Source organism: Anthonomus grandis, chromosome 15 (assembly GCF_022605725.1).
Source record: "Anthonomus grandis grandis chromosome 15, icAntGran1.3, whole genome shotgun sequence".
In the NCBI taxonomy this organism is placed as follows: Eukaryota; Metazoa; Arthropoda; class Insecta; order Coleoptera; family Curculionidae; genus Anthonomus; species Anthonomus grandis.
In genome coordinates, this window is record NC_065560.1 from 10,973,040 (window position 1) to 10,998,509 (window position 25,470).

The 25,470-nt window shown below is 32.2% G+C and overlaps 1 protein-coding gene across 7 annotated transcripts in view; it reads right to left on the reverse strand.

Annotated features, from left to right (window-relative positions):
• The window catches only part of LOC126745344 (whirlin), a 368,204-nt gene that overhangs the window by 199,756 nt on the left and 142,978 nt on the right, over positions 1-25,470 (reverse strand). For all 7 annotated transcript variants that reach the window (XR_007663517.1, XM_050453134.1, XM_050453135.1 and 4 more), the window contains exons 6-9: positions 17,373-17,498; positions 17,143-17,315; positions 13,854-14,052; positions 6,456-6,590 (exon numbers count right to left, since the gene is read on the reverse strand). Coding sequence is in view for 6 of the 7 variants with exons in the window: in XM_050453134.1 (XP_050309091.1) it covers positions 6,456-6,590; positions 13,854-14,052; positions 17,143-17,315; positions 17,373-17,498 (633 nt within the window). In the remaining variant the exon portion in view is untranslated. The remainder of the gene's footprint in view (positions 1-6,455; positions 6,591-13,853; positions 14,053-17,142; positions 17,316-17,372; positions 17,499-25,470) is intronic.

Sequence of the window (25,470 nt, forward strand, 5' to 3'; positions counted from 1 at the left end):
CGGTTTTGGAAAGATTAGAGCAGCCTTTGTGAAACCAGGAACGACACAAGCTGCATTCAACGGAAATTGCTCCTGATTGAATTACTTTATCGTAACTGCTACACAGTTCCATGACAAGAAACTCAAAATCAAAACGACAATAAATTAACAAAAGTCCTTACTTGGCTACTGCGTTGACTCAATGCACAAACCAGCATTAGACAAACACATTAAAAGTCCATACTTTGAACTGTTGTTGATTATATATTCACAACTGAATTTAGTTTAAAATATACAAAACATGTGATAAATAACTACACTTGGCAATGCGGACAGGTGACTCGTTAGTTTTGCTAGATCAATCACAGCAGCAGGCAAAATGAGAGGAACAAAAACTGTTACGATTATCAATAATATCACCGTAAATAGACTTATAAGTACAAAGCACCTTCAACAATGAACTTCTAATTAATTAGCCGAAAAACTATCATTTTGTCAAACATTTTGCAACAAACATAAACACGACTTATTCGCTAGGCTGCCGCGACATGAATGTCGATATTGGTGGCATCAATATTGTCATATTGATGCCACAGAAGAGGAATATGATGTGAGTTTGACTCCTTGATGATTAGCGTATGTGCAGGAAGGAGGATATTTCGTTAAGTAAAGAATATCCCAAAGAGACGTACTTATGGCAGTAGGCAAAATTATTATTAGGCTCGTTTCCAGACTGCTGCCAAATCTGTAAAGGTTCAATCTTTTCTCTTTGGAAAACCTCAAGAAGGATATTATTTTTAATTTTAATTATAGTTCCAGTAGATATATGAACAGTACATTTTTAGGGTAGCAAAAATTCTCAAGAACTAAGAAAGAAATAGTTTAATATATGACACCAAAGATCGAAACTGCGTCCAAAATACAGGGTTTTAATCGAATTATATTTTGCCCTCTGTATTAAGAACGCTTTTAGCAATTTTAATAAACTTTTTAACTTTTAAATGATATAAGTGGTAAGGCCACTATTTGGCGAATTGCGGGTGACTTATTCAAGGACATATATGTTAATTTTTTTTTTAACAAAAGAGTACACCACTGTTTTTGGAAAAAAAAGTGTCCTACCGAAGTCCACACAAAGACAAAATAGTTTTGAAAACTGTGGATCTATATTCTATCTCAAACAGATTTACAAAATATTTAAGAAAAAGAATAACACAGGTGGCTGTACAAGTGCCAAATAAGATGTAATTTTTAACAAAAATTTGTTATAAAATTATCTGTCACCTATTGTAAGACTCTTAACAAATGTATTTTTTTTTTACATTTAAAACAAATATTTTCCATGAAACAATCCTTCAGCTACGTAAAAACTATGCAAAAACATTAAAATGACATGTCACACCAATTTAATTCTTCCACTTGGCAGGTTCATACGGTTTTGCCAAAATGGGGCAGCTTTAAAAAGCAAGTAGAATTTTTTGTTGTCGCGGTGCCAGAACAACAGGTACGGCAAACAGAAGTTGGAAAAGTTTCAAAAGTTAATTGCCAGTTATAAATAAGTTACGACAAGCGTGAAAATTTTGGAAGCTTATGTAAATCGTGTTTCTGCTAAAAAGTTATGTATATATTATGGACGGGTTCCAAAAAAACCGGCGAGAAGTTTAGTTGTTTCTGTTTTGACAGGATTTGGGGATTAATGGGACCTTGCATAGTTTATGAAGGTACGATAAACGTGTGAATAATATATATAAAATATATAGAATCTTTTATATATCGCAACGTCATTTAGGTAAAGAAAAGCTTTTTTCATAAAATACTTAATATAGATTTAACACTATGTTAAAGGTAAGTAAGATAAATTATTGTTCTTTTGGATTGACCTCTGATAGAAGTTAAATTCTACCAAGAGTCGATAATGTAAAGTCGATTAGAACTCATCAGGACAATAGTTAAAATATTTTACATGTTATTTAAGTCGTACTAGACCTAACTTACCCTATAAAAATATTGATGATTTGATTAGATGCATAAATGGATTCGAAGTTTGCATAAGAGCTATATGAAGCAATGCGGATTACTAAATTGTATAATTTTTTTTTCTTTAGTTTTTCATTATTTAATGTTAGTTCATAATATTTCAGTTGCTATTGGTTTAGTCAAATATAAGGAATCATTATTAAGGGTAATTTGCATAACCTAAGAAGATATGATAAGCATTTCAATAATATACTAAATAATATATAGAAAAGATCGAAATGTTTAAGTAATTCCAGACTATTCATGTGTTAAATCCTATTAAACGTCGCGGTCGATCGTATTTAATCAACCACCATTTGTCATTTGAAAATAAAGATTTATAGACTTAGATTTCAGGTCTCTCGTAGCAGAGATTTGGATTTCTATGACTTGCTATTCTTAAGACTAAGTACTACATTTGTTAAGGGCTTTCACGTACAGCGCTTAAAATTGTGAACGGATTAAAGTTTGAAAGGGTAACAGATGGCAAATACTTTATATATTTTTTGTCTAATTGGTTTAATTTTGTATTTTCAGTAAGTTTGATGGATTTTGTAGTGTTTGTATAGTCACGCTTTCTATTGTTTTTCATTTACTAATAATCGCCTAATGACATATTATGAATAATAAAGTGAATGAAACAGTTTTCTGCAGTTTAGCCTAACAAGTGCATAAATGGAGCTTGTATATGAATTTTGATTTAAGAGATGCCTTAATTTAATCAAACAAAAAAAAAAGATGGCCGTGCTGCTCAAGGAAAATAGAATGATAATTAAACATTTCATATTTTTTTGTATTTTAACCAAAATTCTCATCAAAGAGCCTGGTAGAGTGCTTGCGACTCTTCGGATATTATAAGTGTTAAGTAAGAATGTGCTTTAAAATATAAATTTAATAAAAATAGAAAAAAATAGATTATTTGTTTATTTATAAAAAAGTATGTACAAGACCATTTTTCGTGACTCTTAAAATAAAAAATAAAAAAATTAAGTACTATAAAAACTCCTGCCACTTTTTCTCTCACAATGGCTGATGAAAACGATTTTAAGAGGACTGACGGGAATATATGTTTGGTGACATTATTGTGATGAGAAAATCGTCTAAAGCCTACATGGGAAATCTAAAGAAAGGGTTCCCGATGCTACGAGATTCTGACTAAAGTTGTATTCAAAGAAATGCCATTTATTTCAAAGGACTGTGGAGTATGTTGATTGTGTCGTTTCCAGTCGAGGAGTTACGGTTAATAAGATAAAAGTCCAGACTGTTAAAGATCGGATCATTCTTAAGGACAAGCATGAGCTACGTATCCTCTTGAGCTTAAACACTTACTACCCACGCTATCTGCGGGGATTTTTTAACACTGCAAGACCATTGACCAGGTTGACAGAAGAAAAACGAAAATTACTAATTTGTACTGGATGACGACGTTAATAATATCGGCATAGCTGTGCTGTTCCAAATCTAGGAGAGCAAAGCATAAAAAGTCATTGACTATTTTACTAAGGCGCTGTCCAAACTAGAGCGTAAATATTGAGTTACCCGCCAAGATTTGCTAACTGTTAAAATGATGGAGCACTTCTACAATTAGATCTCTCTGGGAGGAAGTTCCATGCAACTTTTAAATGGATCCTTCACTTTAAAGAGTCGGAGGTCAAGTGGCAATACGGATAGAGGGGCTACAGAAGTTAGGCTTTGACACTGAACACCAAGCAGGGAGGATTTATGTGCAGATCCAAATATACTTTGTTTAAAAGACTGCAAGCACTTGGCCGAAAGAGAAAGATGCATATTTGTTAAGATTTTCGATCATTAACCATACTTGACAAAATTAATATCTTATAAGAGACCAAGAAGATGAACCTAATACGAAGACAGTCTTAAACTAAATAAAGAAAGAGAAGAAGCCAACTTGGAAAGAAGTTGCCAAGTATTCTCCTAACTCCGAAGTCATTTTCGGCAAAATGGGAAACAAGCACAATGAGATGTTAGCCCAAGCCATTATCGTATGCATCTATGAGTCTCGTCTTCTTCCCTCCTGCTATCGACTTTTTCTTGGACTATTTACTGTAGCAGGTGGTACTAAGTATGCCTCATGATATGTTCAAAGTATTTAAGCTTCCGTTTCTTTAAGCTGAACATTGTTTCGTTGCCTTTGTCTATTCTCTGCGCCACTTCCACGGGTCGTTAAAGGTCGTGTAGCCGCGACGGAGTCGATAAATAAACACTTAAGGTGGCTCACGTTATCCTCTGCTCCATAGAACAAGACTGGAAACAGATAACATTTGGCCAGTTCTAATGGTATTCATATTGAGATTTTGCTCATAAAATAGTTCTTTATATTGTTTAATGCATTTCGCGCTTTTTTAATTCGTTTACTTATTTCTTTTGACCAATCCCATTTTGTGTTGACTGTGGTTCAAAGGTTGTTTATTAGTTGTTTTATTGCACAGGAGGTTGTTGTATTCTGTTAATGCATGCATTTCTCATGCATCCATGCCATCAATATGCAACTTCCTGAGTATTTCCATGAGTTTATTATGTTTGATATTATCAAACGCCTTGGAAAAGCCTATAAAGCAGAAGTGAATATCCTTGTGCATGCCTTTTTTGCGGCAACTCCCCTGTGTTATAAAGGGTGTTAACAAGGCCTAACAGAAATCGAAAAAGTGGTTATCCGTTTCGTATAGGAGTTTTATGATCTCGGTCTGTTTGTTGTTGGGACCTGGTGTTTTGTCTAGTCATGTTATCATATTGATCTTCTGTCAGTCTGCGTTTATCGTTAAAAAATTATTCTACGTAATCTTTACATGTGTCAATCAGCTTAAAGTCGTGTGATATAAGAATAAGGTTTCCGTCTGCATCTATTAGTCTAGAGTGGGGACTTTTGGTTTTTCTTTTCAGTTGTGAACTATTTAATTTTTTGTACTTATTTAGTTATGGTAGTCATAACTTTTATCATATTCTTTGATTTCACTGCATTTTTTCTTTGGTCAGCATTTTTTTGCTTCCTTTATCTTTGTTTTTTTATTGCGAATTGTTTCTTAGTACTTAATTTGATTTTTGCGTTTTTTTTTGTCTCGTTCGTCGTTCATTCCGTTTTCTTTTCATAATCCTGTAATAACAGTTTTTGTTTATTACTCTAACAACTTTTTTTATTTTCTTTCGTTTTGGAAACAAAATTCCTATATTTCTTCCTAAGGATTCCTGTACTTATTTTTATGATCCTTTATTTCCCTACTTTTTAATTTGGATCTTTGGTCTTTCCTTCTATACGTTTTAGTTTAATTACCAGCTTATTTACTACTTCCTTGGTTCTTACTGATATGATTAGGTTTCTGAATCTTTCTAGTATGCTGTTAAAGTCACTCTAATGTGTCTCAGTGTAAAGAATGCGGAAAGAGAGATAATTTGAAAAAAGCATGACTTATCAATCATTTTTGTTTCTAATAAAAACGGATGAGACGCTTTTCTCTATCATTTCTTCTTTTCAATCAGTATTCGTCAACAAGATTCCATCCTTTGCCTCATTAGATCTTTGAATTAAAATTCCCTATTTTTAGTGTCACTGCGTTTATCTTAATTATCCTCATCAAGGTCTCCAATTGTTAATAACATATTTCCACAATCTCATCATTTTTGTTTGCAGTTGGTGTATAATATTTAGATAGAGTACATACACTTTTAGCTGAAGAAGTGACATTCTGTTTGAAAAAAGAGTGTATGTTTTTTACTGCGATTCTTAGGCATGAGGAAATAATTACGCATACTCCATTTCTGCGTGTCTTAGAGGTATTTCCGGAGAAGAATGTGTGTTTTCGAATTGTACATTGTCCAGAGTTAAGCCACCGAGTTTCACTAACTTCTAGTATATTAAGTGGTAAAGACCTTGTATAGTGAACAAAACATTTTACTTAGTTAATATCTAGGCAGATTGGTGCAAGAAATGCGTTGTATGTGCAGAAAGTAATGGTTCGTAGAGAAAACAGAAGAAAATTTAAAATATCTTAAGAATCATTTAAATATATTTATTATAGATATTATGAATAAGACATATTTTAGTTATGTGTTAATTTAGCAATGACCTTGCTAAATTAACAATATTCATAATTCTATCTCTTCGCATAACTTTCCTATTATGGTAGGATTATTTTATAATATATAATTGTATTATAATGGTAGGAAAACTTGCCAATCTGGACTAATATTGGATAGTGATTGAACGTAAAAACATAATAAAACATCTTACTCAAATACATAGCGATTCTATAAAATCATGCCCCATCCTTATTGTTGGCGATGAATTATTTTATGCAAAGTTGTTAAGGCAATTTTTAACCCCGTACCTAAAATGTACTTGGACTCTATGCTATATTTATTGTCGTAACTTATTCATTGGCAATTTTCTACACGTTTTACGTGCCCAATTCCCCGACAACACATAAAACTGCCCCCGTTCTTACCCTCGAATGCCGGTAATCATGTTCCCTAGGGTCTCTGCTTCTTGGCATTTCCTCGTTTCTCCTATATACCAATTCGTCGAATTTCTGTCGGTCTTCCAATGCCACGATTTCACGAAGTTCAGTCATAAGGGTATACTAAAATGGAAATATATATTTTATAATATTTTTTAACTCATTAGCCATTAATTATGAAATATTATTTGTCATCGTAACAACCAGACTTGTATCGAGGATCTTGTTAACTATAAGAAATGTAAAAATAGCTTTATTGGGGAAAAATTACACATTAATTAAGTGCTATTTATTGTGATATTTTGTACAATGTCTATGCTCTGTGTGCTGTGTTTTTATGAATGTTTTTGTTACAACTATGGTTCAACCATACCAAAATATTGCATCTAAAAATTTTAACAAAAGACTGTTTTAAATATTATTTTAGTAATGTAAGTCAGCCAAATTAACATGTCACTAGTTTAAGACCTTTAAAAAACTCATATATTAAGACCCCTATTTTATCAGCAATAAAAGTAATATTTAGTTCATTGTTAATCTTTTATCTTAACAGTCATGCTTTCAATTATGAATTAAGGATATCTGAAGCTAGCAAAGTAAACTATTTAAACAAATATAAATTAAAACTTAGAACACTGAAAGGCTAGAATTAGTAAACAACAACTTTGTATGAGTTCAACATATGCACAGGGTCAAGGGGAGTGTTTAGTTTATAAACATATTTATTTGGCATTTGTGAAGTTCTTTGTTTTTGGTTAAAAAAGGTTGAATCATTTCAGGGTTTTTGTGACCTATATAGTTAAAACTTGTGCCGTTTGTACCGCACCATGGGAAAAAGGCAATTTAAGCCAACCTTTTTATTGGTAAATACCTATATTGTCATAGATCATGTCAAGACAAACTTAGAAATAAACGTAGTATAATAAAAACTTTAGAAATCTATAATAATTATAAAATATTTAATTTCCATAAAAATGCTTTTTATTAGAAGTACCTTTACTCTAATGAAGTACGTTAAAAAAACGCGTAATATTTTTATAATTTAAGGCATAATCTAAATATATAAAAATGAATTCATATTTTCCTTGGTCATTAAATAACTTGAAAATGACTTTACCGATTTTATTAATTCTTTTTTCTTAAGATGTATTTTAGTTTGTAAAAGGATATTATTAAATAAACCATCAGAAAAATTGCACCAGAAATTGGAAATTTGCAAAAAAAATAAAAATGCTTTGTCTAAAGAAATCTATCGGTCAAAGTAATTTAAGAAATAAAAAATAAATGGCGCTTGGGTGACATGAAATATTAAAAATAGATGGCGCTTTCAGCAATTTCTATTTAGCATGCATGCATTCTGAAACATAATAAGTCAGTTTTTCGCGTTTGACAGTTGCTTTTAATGCTTTGCGTCATTCGAAAGAAAAGTGTATTTGTTTAGCAAGTTATTTTCAAGTTTGTTTAGCGAGTTTTAGTGAGTTTTCTTCTTAGTTCAGCATAGTGAAACTTTTTAGTTTGTTGAGTGCAACAGTGGTTGTTTAGTGTTCAAAGACAAATTATAAACAGGGTGGCAGAAGGTGACATAAAATATTAAAAATGTTATCAGGTATTAGACTTCTAATAGACTACGTGGTATGCATAAGTTATATGTAGAAACATGTTTTAGGGATTATTTATTTGACATATAAATCTCAAAAATGCCAATAACTCGACCAACCAACTTAAGTCGTAGAACGCGAAATGCTGCAAGCCAACAACATATACGGGCAAGTCAAACCAACGAGCAACGCGAGATGCGAAATGAAGTTGAAAGGAATAGATGAAATAGGAATAACCAAGAACGTAGAAACGTTCCGTTCAGGTTTAATCCAAGTCGAGCTGCATTTAATTACGATGCAGCAATCGATTATAGTTTGCAGCAAATCGTTGCTATTGGACAAATGAACGTTGTGTGTCCATATTGCAAGTCAATGAACTTTAAAAATGAAGCATTTGGATTATGTTGTGCAAGTGGTCAAGTCAAATTGACACCATTGGTACCGCCTCCAGACCCACTATATTCATTAGTTTCCGGAAATCATCCAGATTCAAAACATTTTTAAAATAATATCCAGCAATATAATAATTGCTTTCAAATGACGTCATTTGGAGCAACAAAAATTTCTAGAGATATTTTTATGCCTACTATTAAGGTAAGTAGCTTTCAGTAATATGGTACGGAAAGTATATTGGTAACTATAAAAAAGCCACCAGAAGTATGTCAAAACACTTAAATTAAATATAAACATGCGAGTCGAACTGCAAAACGATCAATCTGGAGAAGATTTTTCAAAACAATTGCTTGATATTGGTAATGGCAAAATTCCAGTAGACACATCGTCGGGATACATTAACTTCCCTCCCAATTTTTGTAACTTTGTTGAATCAAAAACCGAACTTATCGAGGAGGTATTCCCAAATATTGTTCAAAATTATAAAAACCACGATTGGTTAAGCGAACGAGTTATATTGGCTGCGAAAAACGTTGATGTCAACGAAATAAATTTTGAAATTCAAAATAAGATTGCAGGCGATCTTATGACTTATAAATCCATTGATTCCGTTACCAACCAAGATGATGTCGTTAACTATCCAACCGAATTTTTAAATACGCTGGAAATACTTCGGAGGACTTCCACCTCATAATTTGCAATGAGTCGGATCGGTTATTATTATGTTGCGGAACATAAACCAACCACGTCTTTGGAATGGCACCCGCTTTGCGGTGAAGAAAGTGATGAACAATGTCATCGAAGCAACAATTTTGAAAGGAAAGTACAAAGGCGAAGACGTTTTAATTTCACAATAATCCCCATGATTCCGAACGACATGCCATTCGATTTTAAGCGGATGCAATTTCCTGTGCGACTTGCATTTGCAATGACGATAAATAAATCGCAAGGGCAGTCATTAAATGTTTCTGGCATAAATTTAAAAAATCCATGTTTTTCACATGGTCAATTATATGTGGCCTGCTCCCGTGTTGGAAAACCTTTCACATTATTTATTTTCGCTCCAGGAGAGAAAACTAACAATGTTGTGTATCAAAAAGCGTTACAATAAATATTTACTAGCTTTTTGTAATATTGATTTGATTTTTTTATTAAATTGTTAGGTATTAACTACGGCGGTACGAAGTTCGCCGGGTCAGCTAGTCTATTAATAATAACTATTTATCATGTACATATTTTTTAACGACGTCACTGGTAAAGCTTACTTGTGACAGTGGAATCAACAATGCGATCGAGCGGCGCGGCGTTGCGATGCTGTTGCCTTTTTCTCTAATATACCTTATCTACATTCATTAAACTTTAATGGTGACTCCTTTATAGAGTATCTTTTGATATTTTATGAAAGACAAATGTTTCATATTTTATTAAAGAGGAATAGTATTGTGTTGCGCCTGCCAAAATAAGTGACAAATTTTTATGATATCATAATATCGTATATAGTGTTTTTTACCATTTCTACATAAGGATTTGGCATCATTGCATCAGAGATGTTGCTAACAAAAAAAACTCCCCATAGTTCCAAGGCAATGCTAATTCTAGACTTTTAATGTTCTAAGAATTTAAAAAAAAATCAGAACTAAATTGCAAGATTCTAAAGGTCATTAAAATAAAAATTTTTGGATGTCTTCAATGAGTGGTTTAGGCTGTTGAGCATACAAATTATTTTGTACTTATTCTTTTGCGTATTGATTAAATCTAAGAGCCTGCTGCAAAGTTGCTAAATATGACACTTCCATGTCATTGTTCAGCCCAAGAGGACATCTAGAAATTTAACCTCATCAGAACAGCTCTTCAGCAAATTACTTTGCTTTTCTTCAGGCTAAAATTTATGCTTTGCGTCTTTTTCTCAGTTAGACATAACTTATTTGCAAGAAAATACTATCTTTGATTGACGCAGCATGAGAAAATCTTATGGAAACCACTGACTATATGCGATTTGACAAGTATTAAGTTAATAGCTAAATACTTTCTACCCCAAAAAGCATAATTGGGCTATTTGAAAAAGGGTACATATGCGAAACATAGTCAAAATCGAGGCAAAGGATTTTCAAAAAAGTACAAGTTCTCTCTCAAAAACCTCCAAAACATATCTCACAACTGCAGAATTAATTGCTAGGGTAGTATTTCTTTTTATTTTTAAAACCAAACGGATTTTAAAAGAAATTATTATTTTCTTGTATATTAATTTGTCTTGAGCATATTTATAAATATAAATTTGCTCCATTGACAAATAAATTTTAATTGATAATAATTATTGAAATATTTTGACCATTGGCTTTAATTGTAAGATCCGCGAACTTTTTGGAACAACATAGGCATGGCTTCTCCACGGATACAAATGAGTAGTCAGTTTGTTTCTAAAGACATATCACCATTCTTGAGCATATTATAAATTTTATTTTATTTATTATATATATTTATAATACCATAACAAACTAAAATTATGATATTATTACAATTCGCATTTATATAATTCACAATCCAAATTGATTTTAAAGATAAGTTGAAAATATCGATATCATTATGATTATTCAGAAATTTAAGAACTTGGGGGATCAAAAAATAAATCAAAGGGATTATTACATCCATAGTATAGTATAGTACCATAAATACTTACATCAAAAAGGCTAAAAAATCCTAGTGTCTGTTGTGAAGCATTAAATCAAAAACAAAAACTCAATCAAACTTAAAAGATCATTACAATTTGTCAAAGTAAACCCCAGTGTCCTTAGACCTCTTACCTGAACCTGGAATATGTAGTTGTCAAAGTTAAAATTCTCAAAATTCTGAAAATAATGCCAAAAATGTCTCATTGAAAAAGATCATTAACTTGGTTTTTATAGAGCAAGATAGTATTGCTGAAAGTATTTTTGATTCAACTTTTTCGTTGTACAAAGGCTAATATAGAGGCATTTATCCATGTTTAAGTTCAGGTTATTAAGCCTCAGGTTATTTAGACTTTAAGTCAAAAAAATAAAAAAAGCAGTAAAAGAATGTCATTCAAGATCAACAGATTTCTATATATTTTAGATCATTAGCAAAGAGCAAAACCTTATAGATAAAAGCTAATTAGCAATATGGTTAATTAAGAGATTGAATAATAAGGGTGAACAATGACCATTCTGAGGTACCCCTGAAAAGATATCAATAACCTTTTCTGGGCACGACCCTTTAAAAAGCTTAAGATCCACTACAATGCGAATTCAACTAATTGTATATAAGCTTATCAAAGAGCTTCGGAACAGCTGACTGTTTGGAGATCCCACGATAATTTTTTAAGATAATGCTCACCAGATGACTTAAAAATAAGTGTAAAACAACTATGTTTTCAAAGTCCAGAAAGGTCCAAAATGCCAAGCACAAAGGGAATTTTTTAAAAATAGTGAGAAAATTATCCAAACCTAATGTTAATGAATTTTGTAGAAAAAGGGAAATGATAGGCCTAGAAAGTATTAGAGTTTCGCGTTAAGTACAATTTGTGGTATCATAAACAGCAGCAATATCGGCGTTGTCTGCAGTTTGATCATCAAGATGAATTTGAAGAGATCATCCTAATCATCCTAATCGAAAATAATTATTAATTTCCAAACAATCACCATTCCTGAACTTAAAGTAGTACTCTGCATGATTTAAAGTATAAATTTATATGTAATAAAAGTACAGGTGCAATTGCATAAATACAACTCGTAGATCAATTTTTATTTACGTGGTGCAGAACTTTTTCTGAACTGATCTTTAAAGGTATTGTAAGACAACCAGGTTCACCATAATGTCTTAGCGAATCAATTTCTCTAAGGCAGCGATGGTCTAAATCATAGGTTTTTTTTCTTTAAGGTTTTCTATGACTAGACCCGGTCATGTTTCTTGATAGCTCATTTGGCTAATTATCATTTCACAGAGCTGCACCGTAAGCCAGATGTATATTGGTAAATCTTTCACCGGACAAACTATTTTGACGAATAAGAAATTATATGACCGTCGTCGTTGCTATTGTAGCCTATTTATGACGCGATTAATAAAATTTGGTTTTGAATTAAGAATTTTGTTTAAGATCTTAAACAGAATAATACACAATCATAAACACAATCAGGTAAAGTACGTCCAAGTCTACAAACTGTCTATTCTAACATAATGAGGGCGACTTATATGAAGAAACTACAACAGTGTCCCCGAGAACGAAATTACTTTCGACAAGATCGAACGCCTTGCCTCAGTCAATATAAATAGCGTCAAATTAATATTTATTATTAATACCCTATGAACATGATTTATGAAGGTGTGCAGATTAAAAACAGTGAATTTTTCAGGTACACATATGCTTTCTCGGTATTCTTATATTTAACGTAATTCCAGACATATAAGATAAATACAAAAATCTTTGCAAAAGAGTCGGAATTAACTTTTTGATGCGTTTGGAATAATAATTACTTATAGTTATGTTAAAAGACAGGCGGTTTTGAACAAAATAAGAAAGAAGGTTGCACAGCCCATGTAGATAGTATATAGAACCAATGTATATAGGACTGTTGACTCTTTAGATTTAAATTTCCTAATGAAACTCATAGAAAAGAATTATGTGGTTTCACTAGGGAGTTTATACACCAAAATGTAATTTAAATGTAATAAGCCTTCTAACGAAGCTTTATGTTCTTGTTTTAAACTTTTTTGGTATATTCCTGTAAGTACCATATTTTTTGTTCATCAGAATCCTGGTAATATTCTGTAGGAACTTAAAGCTACAATGACACATTTTATTTAACACTACAATTATTAAATAAAATGTTTTCACTTCTTCTATCTTCGTAATATCACACAACGTTTTAAAAAGAAAAATTTGATAAATCTTTGTTGCAAGTTGAGATCATAACTCTTAAAAGCCTCTGATTTTCTCTTACGCTACTGAATTCTACATAAAAATATCTAACCAAAGCAATTATCATTTTTTAGCTGTCTTATACAGAGAGCGACTCTGTATTTCAGAAACAAAATAAGTTGAATTAATTCTATTTGCAGCATTATTAATTTTTCAAAAATGTGGCTCAGGTTTGCGAAAGTCGCAAAGTTCTGTTTTTTTTTAATTATATGGTTAAATGTATGCATCGAGCATCTACTCTATATGGTGGCAGCATTAACTATACGTTTTAAGACGCTGATCGGAAATGAAGATTAAGTAATATGCAATAAACCTAGTTTTATTACTATTCGCTCGTATATCGAGCCATAACGTTCGTCGTTGAAGCATCGTAAAATCATTCTCCACAAAAAAATAAATACTGTGTATTACATATAATTTCACATACCTTAAAAAGGGCTGATACCCTTTTTTACCACTTACCTTATCAGGCGTATTAAGTAACTCAGTCATACACTGTACAAAGGCATCTACGGTCATATGTCTGGCAGCGTACTCATCAGTGTAGTAAACTAATGCGCCAAATTCCGGTCTGTTTAGTAAAATTCGAGCTTTTTCTTCTACTGCCTGTAGAGCAGCTGCCCATTTTCTGGTAGCCCAGGAAGCGGCTGCCAAGCGACTCCTAAAATAATAAGTTTTAAGATAATTACATAAAAGAAGTTTTATGCAATATAAGGAAGAATAAAAAGTATTACTTATAAAATTTAAAACCAATTGTTATTGGCGTGGTTTTTGTGTTAGTAAAAAGTTTATTCATTGACGGAGTTTTCAATCGATTACTGTCAGAGCAAACCGATCTTAGGAACGAATTATAGAAACAAAAAACCTCCAGTCGAGGTTTTTTGTGGAGATATGAATATTGATATTATAGAGAATAAAGTAACTCAATGCTCTACAAAATATCTCAACTGCAATGTAAAAACCTGTATAGACAACATCTTTTTAAAAACTACGCGAATTAGAACGTATTTTATGGAGTAATTTTAGTCTGTACCTTTACAAATTCATATATATATATATATATATATATATATATATATATATATATATATATATATATATATATATATATATATATATATATATATATATATATATATATATATATATATATCTATATATATATATATATATATATATATATATTTATGAATTTGTAAAGGTACAGACTAAAATTACTCCATAAAATACGTTCTAATTCGCGTAGTTTTTAAAAAGATGTTATATATATATATATATATATATATATATATATATATATATATATATATATATATATCATATCTGTATATATATTTATGCATATATTGTGACAAAATACTTTCTTTGTTCGAATGTTTGTTAGCATTGTTGTTAGTATTATGTATACTTTTTCCTGACAACGAACATAGGTATTGTTAATGCAAAAGAGGCAGTTCGTGAATATCATAGACGCTATCCAAATAGAAGGGGTCTAGATTCTCATGTTTTTATCAAAACATAATATCAGAATTTTTGTAACTTTGACCTGAGTCTTAATAACAAATGGATAAGAAATCACCGATAAAGTTATCAGAATAATCGCAAGCTTTGTTCTCTTGACAATGGTATGAGGCTAAGCTCTGCCAAGGCAGTCCAGCAGCTTTTCACATACCTAAGTTTAAAATATTAAAAGTAATACACAATGAATAAGATCATGCACCCTGATGATGCTGAAAAAGAAATAAAATATTGCTAATGGCTTTTAAACCTGATGAAAAAAAATCCAAATTTTTCGTTTCGTTGAGCATTATTGATGGAAAATATTTGCTATCCTTAGTGTTTATTTTACTATTAATAAAGTTTTTTACAATCAATATCTAGGACTACCTAGACGATTTTCCCATTTACTTAAAGCATGACAGTTGGCGCATGGACAAATGGACAGCTCCCGCATTTTCGAGAGAAGCGTAAGAGAACAGCTTAATACCTTGGCTGGCTAGGATGGAATAACATGTGACAATCAATATTGACGTGGTTAATAGTATTAGACCAGTAGCTTGGCTACCTGATCTTGATCCGTTAGACATTTACGTTTGGAGCACTATTAAATTTAAACTCTTCCTTAATTCCGAATTAACGAATGAAGATTTAATTTTAAGGATTCAGGAAGCTTCTAATCATATTTAGCCAAATCCTCATGACGTATCTGCTATCTGCAATTAATGAGCTAAATAGAAGATGTCGAAAATGTATTCAAGTCGGTGAACTTTGGAAATAATGTAATGTATGTAAAGTAATGTATCTTTGATGTAACCATTGATTTTATTTCATTTTGTTATTGTTGTTGAAAGCAACTAATTAAATTAACTTTGTTTTACGTTTAAATTTCTTTTTTTACACTTTTTACTTGCTAAAAAGGTGTCAAATGAAAAAAAGGAAAGGGCATTTTTTTAAGAATTGAACATTTGAGAAATATTTTTTCTTTTAAAAAACCAGCCATTTTTTTCTTAGAAATTGAGCAAATATGTGTAATTGTTTTGCAAATTATCATATTGTCGTAATAATGTAATTTTAAAGTTTTTGTAAATGTATGTTTGGTCCCATTCTCATATATCTTAATTCGTTTTAACCTTTTAACCTTGTCTGAGGCACTAGATTTGTAAGATGTAATGACGGAACTCCTTAATTTGCTATCCCTGTTGATGGATATGTTATATGTCCGAAACACGTAGGCAAATATTTTAAATAAATTTAGTGGAGGATGACCGAAGTATCTTTAGTTACCCATTAGTATTATTTTGTAGTTCTCTGTCTACCTCTAAAGTTTCCGCTTTCGAAACTGAACAACCCTGTATATCTGTGAGTCATTAGCATATTGCGGAGTTTTAGAGTTTAGATATGATTGATTCTTTTTAGAAAAACAAATTAAAATAACTGTGGTCCATTAACAAGTTCTGTGGAACACCCCTGCATAAAATTTAATTGCTGCTCAAATGTATCATTTCTGCTTATTATTTCAGACTGAGATCTTTAGATTATTTAGACTATTTTTGGATGTGAAAGATCTTCTTGAAGTAATTGTAACTTAATATCCGTAAAATTACTTTTTATCCGTTGTAATCATTGATCCATAAATACACAATCGAAAGATACTTTAAGAGTGAAAGCCCAAGTTAATAAATTGATTATGCACATGCTTACTTTGGGCTTTAACTCCAAATTTGATAAAATTTAAATAATTTTTCTCAGCGATATTAGTGATTATATATTTTTTATTGATGATTGATATTAGTTAATTATAATATATTAGTGATTATGTGATTTAATATTTTCAACAACATCCTTCTGCTTAATATAGAAAGCGAATTTTGAAATAACTCATTTTTACTCAGGATATTCTTAAAATACTGAGGAGACGTGATAATTTTAAAATTTTAGCAAATATTCCAAAAACACTTTATATCAATATTATACCCTTTTCTATTTTTTGAAAACTAAATTTAAAAAATAAACCTGGGGCTCTGGAATACATTGTTCGTAAATGTTTATATTGCTTCTTATAAGCGTCCTATAAAACTAATAATAAGAATTAAAGTATTGCGAAGTGATGTTAATACAAACATAAAGAATTTTCACGGAACAAAAGAAAATATATTGCATGTCATATTTATCTTGCAGTATATTTACATTTAAATCTAAATATTCGTGGATATTATAGTTAGCGATAAGTGGAAGTGAAAATAAAACTTACCCTGGACTACATAAGTCAAACTCCCTATCGTATGCAGTACAAGAATGAGGCACTTTTCCAACATCTCTGACTACAAGCGACATCCTTTTATGATATTTAAGCTGAGCTACTGCCTCATCATGGGTTACGTCCATAAAAGATTGTCCATTTACTTCTAATATTTGATCGCCCACCTAAAAAATATAAAAACTTGAAAATATATCTGTGAACAAATTTAAATCTGTAATTACCATAAGTCCTGCCCTATCTGCCACGGACTCCTTATCTACTCCCGTAATGAAAATTCCTAAGTTGTATTCGACTCCACCTCGTATCATTAGTCCTAGGCTTTGCCCTGGTTCTATACATAGGTCAACCTAAGAAAAGATTATCTAATTCAATCTTTTTTAGTATGAATAGAGATATTATTTGTAAAAACTTGTAGGCAAATGTTTGCTATTAGCTTAACACATTATAAGTGTTTTACAGAATATATTACGTGTTTACTCCTGATCTGCATAAAATTTTTTGCGTTGTATATTTTTCCTAACAAGCTCAATAGAGGTATAGAAAGCTGATGGTTCCTTAAAAATTAAATCAATTAGGAGGTGATATTTGCATTTGCCTCAATTACCGCAAAATTTAGTCCTGTAAACTGTTACCTTCTCTAACAAAAAAGTTCTCTGACATTATTGACTCTAATTATATTCAGTTTAGAGGTAATCATAATTATTTAAGAACTCGGTAGTTTTTGTGACCGTAATATTTTAACGCCCTAAAGATGACCACCTAGAGGTTAAAACTTAAAAAATTAAATTAAAAACTTAAATTTCCGCTTTAATTGACAATTTTTACTTACTATGATAACTTAAAGTTTTATGGTATGAAGCCCTTAGAGAGTCGTAGAAATAATTTAGATTTAATTTTGATTTATGAAATTATTAATAATTTAATAGACTGCCCGTTCTTTCTGGAAAATTTACATATCAACGTTAATCCTTATATTTTGCGTAATAGATCGACCTTTAGCATCTAAAGATATTCTTCAAACTATTTGTCTAACTCTCCATTGTTCAGAGGCGCCCGTAGTTTTAATAATTTTCAAGAAACTAATTTGAATATTGATATATTTTTTTCAGTATAGCTTCATTTAAGCGATGCTTAAGAAATTCTACCTAATTTCGCAAAGAACGATAAATATTGTCCTATTTTTCCTATTGTCATTATTCGTATTTATGCTTTTTTATTGTTTATAAGAGATACTATTAAATAAGTTAGTAAGGCTTATATATTGCTAAACCCAACAAATATACCATTGTTGGGTTTGGTCAAAATGTAATGTTTGGCAAAGCGCTTACTTGTATTTAAATTCATAAGATATTTAAGATATTTTGTGCTTTCCTATTATTAGATTGCTTAGTCTATCTGTGGAGTACTAGAAAATAGTTGTTTGAGAATGTTTTCTTTGGGCCTAAATCCAACAAACATTGGTTGCAAACAAAATTACATAAACTTAAAAGTATCTAATTCTATGAGTACCAAAATATACAATTTCAAGTACAATAGGGTCTAGATATATGACAAAATTTTTTGCCATTATAATCCCTACATATATGCAGTCTATTGAAGTTTAAGAGATACAGACGTGTATAGCAGGAAGGAAAGCAGCAAAGCAAGATGTAGTGGAAGGAGCGAAGTGGATCTTGAGCTTTCTAGGCCCTTTTTATATTCCTACTTGGTTAAAATAATAATAATAATAATAATAATAATAATAATAATAATAATAATAATAATAATAATAATAATAATAATAATAATAATAATAATAATAATAATAATAATAATAATAATAATAATAATAATAATAATAATAATAATAAGGGGTCCAGAGGGGTAGTGAAGCGTCTCTTACAGCCTCTCCTACCCAATTGGTGTTCCCGCACCATCCTCGACCGTTACGGCGCTCGTCCGAGGCTGTATTTTGTGTTCTTGGAACCATTATTCACGTATAGCAGGGGGTTAGCCTGAAACACGGTGTTCTACCTATTGCGTCAGCCTCACTCTTTGCCATCCACCGGGTTGGGTTCCCCGGGCTCAGGCTCCGGGAAAGTTTCCAGGGCCCACCAGCTTGGAGGAATAAATCGAACGTCCGAAATATTCGGATACAAACTACACAACAGAATATGTCCGACCTTGGGAAAGGTTATTAAACAACAAAATAACCAAACTTAGAAAAGATATTGGCCAACTCACCGCCTACATTCAAGGACAAAGAAACAGTAAGTTAACCAAGCAAGTCGAGAGTGTTATGCGGCAAAACAAAACCCATGCCATATATAACCCTCCCAATCATAATATAGCAGAAGTTTTAGACACTCTCAAATAAAAACTAAGCGTTGCTGCACAACGACTTCGAAGATATAAAGAATCTAACCTTAGGAAAACATCCAATAGGCTGTTTCAGAACAACGAGAAATAGTTTTATCGGAGGCTTATAAATGTCACCAATAACGACAGTGGTAAACCAGCATCTAAACGACAAGTCAGGGAGTTTTGGGAGTCAATCTGGTCCGTACCTACAACTCATAATGTCGAAGCACCCTGGATACAAAAAAAAAATTGACAGAATGGAAGAACTAAGACCAATGGACGAGCCGATAATATCTTCTGAGCTGTTCAAGCAGATAGTGGAAAATTCCTTCAACTGGAAAGCAGCTGATAACGACCGAATTCATAATTCATAAGTTTTGGTACAAACGGTTTAAATGCACTCATACACATTTAGCTGGTAATTTCAACAGATTTTTGCAGAAACCAACCACAATACCAACTTACATTGCGCAAGGACTAACATATTTGCTACCAAAAGATAACGATACCGAAAATCCTGCATAATATAGGCCTATCACCTGCCTGCCTACAATCTATAAACTGCTTATAGCATGCATTGCAAAAATAATTTATAAGCACTGCGAAGACAACGGAATTATCGCTCTAGAACAAAAGGGCTGCATTAAGAGGTCTCAAGGATGTAAAGAACAGTTACCTATAGACACTGTAATTATGGAACAAGCAATACAGAAGCAGAAAAACTTATACACCGCCTTTATAGAATACCGTAAGGCTTTCGATACCATTCCACACACTTGGCTGCTTAAGGTCTTTGAGATTTATAAAGTCGCTCCACCGCCTATCAATGTATTAAAACATATGATGGGTCTCTGGACCACACAGTTGAATCTTAACTGCAGAAATGAAACTTTAGTGATTGAGCCTATTAAAATACAACAAGGCCTTTTCCAGGCAGATTCCCTGAGTCAGCTCTGGTTTTTTCTGGCTTTGAATCCCCTCTCCCATATGCCTAATCAAAGTCAACATGGATTTACTGTTAAAAATAACAGGGAAAACCTATATAATATTACACATCTAATGTACATGGATGATATCAAAGTCTATGCTGGGACATCAACGCATGTCAACTCATTGCTGCAAACAATTGAAATATTTTCCCACGACCTTAAAATGAGCTTTGGTATCGATAAATGCAAAACTCAAACACTTATCAAAGGTAAACACAACACCAACAACCTTGAATTACAAGATGGTAGTCTCATTCGGGCTATGGAAGAAGGGGAAACTTATAAGTACTTGGGCGTACATCAGTCAGCCCATACACAGAGCGCAAGAAAATGAAGCAGAACCTCCAAAAGGAATATATCAATCGTCTTAAGCAAATTTTAAAAACTAAACTGAATGGTAGGAACATAATTAAAGCAGTTAATACCTACGCTATCCCTGTCTTAACGTATTCTTTTGGAGTCATTAGGTAGACAGAGACTGATATAGAGGAGATTGAGAGGAAGACCAGAACAACCCTCACGACGTTTCGAGCACACCACCCTCAGTCAGCCATCGAAAGACTTACTCTTCCCAGATCCAAGGGTGGCAGAGGACTAACTAATATTTTTTTTCTCTTCAAAAAACAAGTAGCAGATCTTCAGAAATACTTCCTTACTATGAGGGAAACCTCTTCTCTTCATAGAGCAGTGGTGCTAGCGGATAACGGATACACACCCTTGAATCTCCGTGTAGGTATAGCAGAACACATTACTGTAACAAGATCAGAGCACACAGCCATTAAAATTAACACATAGAAGCAGAAGGCAATAATAAACTTAATGCCGAACATGTCGATCATGAAACGTCGAACTTTTGGTTGACTCGTGGAGATCTATTTCCTGAAACTAAATGCTTTATTATGGCGATACAGGACCAAGTGATTGCTACAAGAAATTACCTTTAGTACATTACTAAAGATAAGAAAGTAATCGACGATCGATGTAGAAAATGCCTGAGCGTACCGGAGACAATTCAACATATAACATCAGGATGCACATCTCTATCAGCTACCGAATATCTGCACCGACATAACTGTGTGGCAAAAATTATTCATCAAGAACTGGAAAAACTTTATCATCTTATTGGCGAAACTTGCTCCTATTACCAGTACAAACCAGAAACTGTACTTGAAAATGACGACTTTCGCCTCTACTGGGACAGAACTGTTTTAACCGATAGGACGCTGACTTCAAACAGACCAGATATAATCTTAATAAACAAAGCCCAAAAGAACACCTTTCTAATTGACATAGCAGTGCCAAATACCAATAATGTCCTAGAAACGACACACACTAAACTTGCTAAATACGCAGATCTGACTCAGGAGATAAAACAACAATGGAGGCAAGATAATGTATATACCTTAACGCATTGGGTCTTTCCTCCAGGATGATTATCACTATACAGAAATCTGTTATACTGAATACATGCAACATTGTTCGAAAGTTCCTAAATCTACCATAGCAAAATTCATCTTGCCTTCAGGCCGATAAAATTGACAACACCGCTAATCAGCGAGCTAAAACAGAAAAATAATAATAATAATAATAATTAGAAATCATCAGGATGGTTAAGAATAAACTACTAAAGAATCCAAACCAAATGAACAAGTTCTCAAAAATAATCTAGCAATTGAATTTAGAAGATCGATGCTAGAATATGCCGGTTCTGACCCGCTTAATAGACCCACAAAACCATTATTAAGCTCAACGAAAAAACTTGGAACTTTGATAAGTTTACATAAGAGAATCATTCTACCAGAGTTTGTTGCAGATACATTAAGCACAGATAAACTACAAACGATAATCTGCTGTGGAGCTTTGGCTATAACCAGATGTTCGGGTGTAAAGCTTAGGGCAAGAACTCAAAGAGAACCAAGTAGAAAAGAGTACCAAAAATCACTGTGGAACACTGCTTAGAAACACTCAATCAAAAGCTGAGTGTATATACTGCTCGTTTAAAACGATACAAGCAAAGCAATTAAAGAAAACAACATTATGTACTTTTTACTAAACAAGAAAAAACATTTAATCTTTTAATTCTAGGTATTTGACAACTACAAAAAAACAATACATATTCTACTAAAGAAGTTATTCAGCAGTTCTGGAAAGACCAGCTTGAAATACCGGCAAAAGGCAATCAACGCGCCGAGTGGATTAATGAAGAAAGAAAAAGTGTCGCTAATATCCCTGAAATAAGACATAATCCCTTGACAACCAACGAAGTCACAAATATTATGAAACATGCAGACAAATGGAAAATATAGGGACCTGATCGAATACACAATTTCTGGATAAAGAAGCTAGGGTGTACAGACGACCGATTAACAAAGTTTGTTAGTGACATATTGATTAATTCTCAATTAATGCCCTTCTTTTTAACATTTTAACTTATATTTTGCTCAAAGATGACCTTAGCAAACAATGATCATTGACTCTGCGATAGGTAGTCAAGCCTATACCAAGAAAACAAATCTTTTTATGGCTTATATAGACTATAAAAAAGCCTTTGACTCCATGCGCCATAATTGGATTCTTTTGATACTAAAAATCTATAAAATCAATACACATATACCAAGTAACCTGCAATATCATCTATCTGCAACGCAATCTATCCTAATAAAAAGAGGTATATTTCAAGGTGCGCTAAGTCCTCTTTGGTTCTGTCTGGCAATGAACCCTTTATTACGAACATTAAACTCGACCAACTATGGATATTCTATCAAAAATAACAAGGCCGAGATCGTTAAAATAAACCATCTACTTTATATGGATGACCTAAAACTACTAGCAACTGGACAACACACCTAAAATCGTTGAAGAATTTTCGACAGACATTAGCATGAATTTCGGGTTGAATTCAGTACTCGTAATAATCATGCGAAAGACAGCTGCTAAGTACTGGGCTACTAGCAAAAATCTTTCTAAGGCAATTAACACATATGCCTGTTAACTGCTGAGCTACTCATTTGGTGTAATTACATGGAGTAGAACGAATATTGCGAATTTATAATGGAAAATGGAAACCCTCCTTATTAAGTATAAATACCATAATCCCAGGAGTGCGGTTGAGAGAACCACGCTACCAGGATGCGAGGGAGGAAAAGGATTTATCGATCTAGAAAAGCAAATGAATCAACAAATTATTAATTTGAGAAATTATTTTTTTGTAAAGTCTCCTAGGTACAACTCTCCATGCAGCTATTTGCCAAATAGATGAGTTTATTCCACTTAAACTGAAAAATGAAAAAAATGTAATAAACCATTAAATGACAAAATATAGAACTGGAAACAGAAGCCTCTGCACGGAAGACATATTGACGAGATTATGCAAGAACATATTGACAAATGGGCGTCAAACTACTGGATGATCTCAGGACAAATGTTTTTCGGAGCAGAGGGTTCACACAGCCATCCAAGATCAAGTTGTTCCAACGTGTAATTATCTAAAATTCATAGCAAAGGATCCAGCTGTTGAAGATGTTCGATGTAAATATAGATGCTTAACATCTGAGATAATCCAGCATATAATAGGAAATTGCCAAATATTTGCGTCCACAGAATATAAAGAGAAATACGATGCGGTAGCAAAAATTATACATAAAGAACTCGCTGTAAAACTGAAACTTCTGCAGAATAAAAAGCGTCTTTACCATAAGTCTGTTCCAAAAAGGATTCTGTAAACTGCAAACTTTAGGCTTTATTGGGATGGTACTATTATAACAGATCAAACTGTAAGTAACAACTGTAACAGACCTGACTTAGTTTTAGTGAATAAGCAACGTAAGATAAATCTCTTTTTGAAGTGGCTATTCCGAATTCTAACAATTTAGTTTAAAAACACCTTCCAAAAACCACTTCCTATTGGTTTAATAAATAAGCATACTTGAGCACTAGACGCAAGACTTTTATTCACTACTTCCATTAAATCACTTACTTTGTCTAATCACTTGTTGATTATCTTGCCTACTTAAATCATAAGATAAATTTCAACTTTATATCAGATCCCTATATATACAAAATAAGATTTTTCTACTAATCTCTAGAATTTTAAAAAAAGTTCCTCAAGTACAAATGTAAAAGAATAAATATTGGTTAAAATAATCTGACTAAGACAGGGATGTAGTAAGGTAACTTTGTAACAGTATAATAGCATTTTTGAAAAAACTGTAGTGTACAATGCAGATTTATGATTAATAAACTCTTTTCGAAGGTCCTCGATTTTCAAAATTAATTCGCAACTTTGGGTTTAATTCCTCGCGTATAGAAAGTTTTGAATCTTTTTTTTTACCGATTTTATAAAGCCCATTTTTCTTGCCAAAGCTTCCTATTTGCCCAAATGTATGTAACTTTCAATCTCTTACAGGTATGATATTAGACATTACACATTTTTTCTCTAAATGTTCTTCTTCATTGCTTGTACTGGAACTTTGGATGCAAATAACGTGGATATTTTAACCACAGCTCTTGCACTTCTGAGCATTTAAAGTGCTCTAAATGGCACATAAATTTTATGCAAACTCATTCTCGCGTATAGAGTCATATATAGCGTATAGATCTTTTATTGTACCGATTTTATAAAGCCCATCCCATTTATAGTAAAGCAGCTTTTGCAACTTTTTTTTCAACTTCTTATTCACCTAAATTCATGTACCTTTCAATTTCTTACAGGCTTAATATTACACATTACATATTATTTCTCTAAATGTTCTTCTTCATTGCTTGTACTGAAACTTTGGGCGCAAATAACGTGGATATTTTAACCACAACTCTTGCACTTCTGAGCTTCTGAAGTGTTCTAAATAACACATACATTTTCTGCAACACTACTGTGGTTTTAATTATCATTTGCAGTATTTATATTTTGATTTTTCAGGATAATAATTCGCTCTTTTTCTTGAGTATTCGCCGCATGAGAGTACTACTTCCAATATTTCTTCTATTTCTAAAA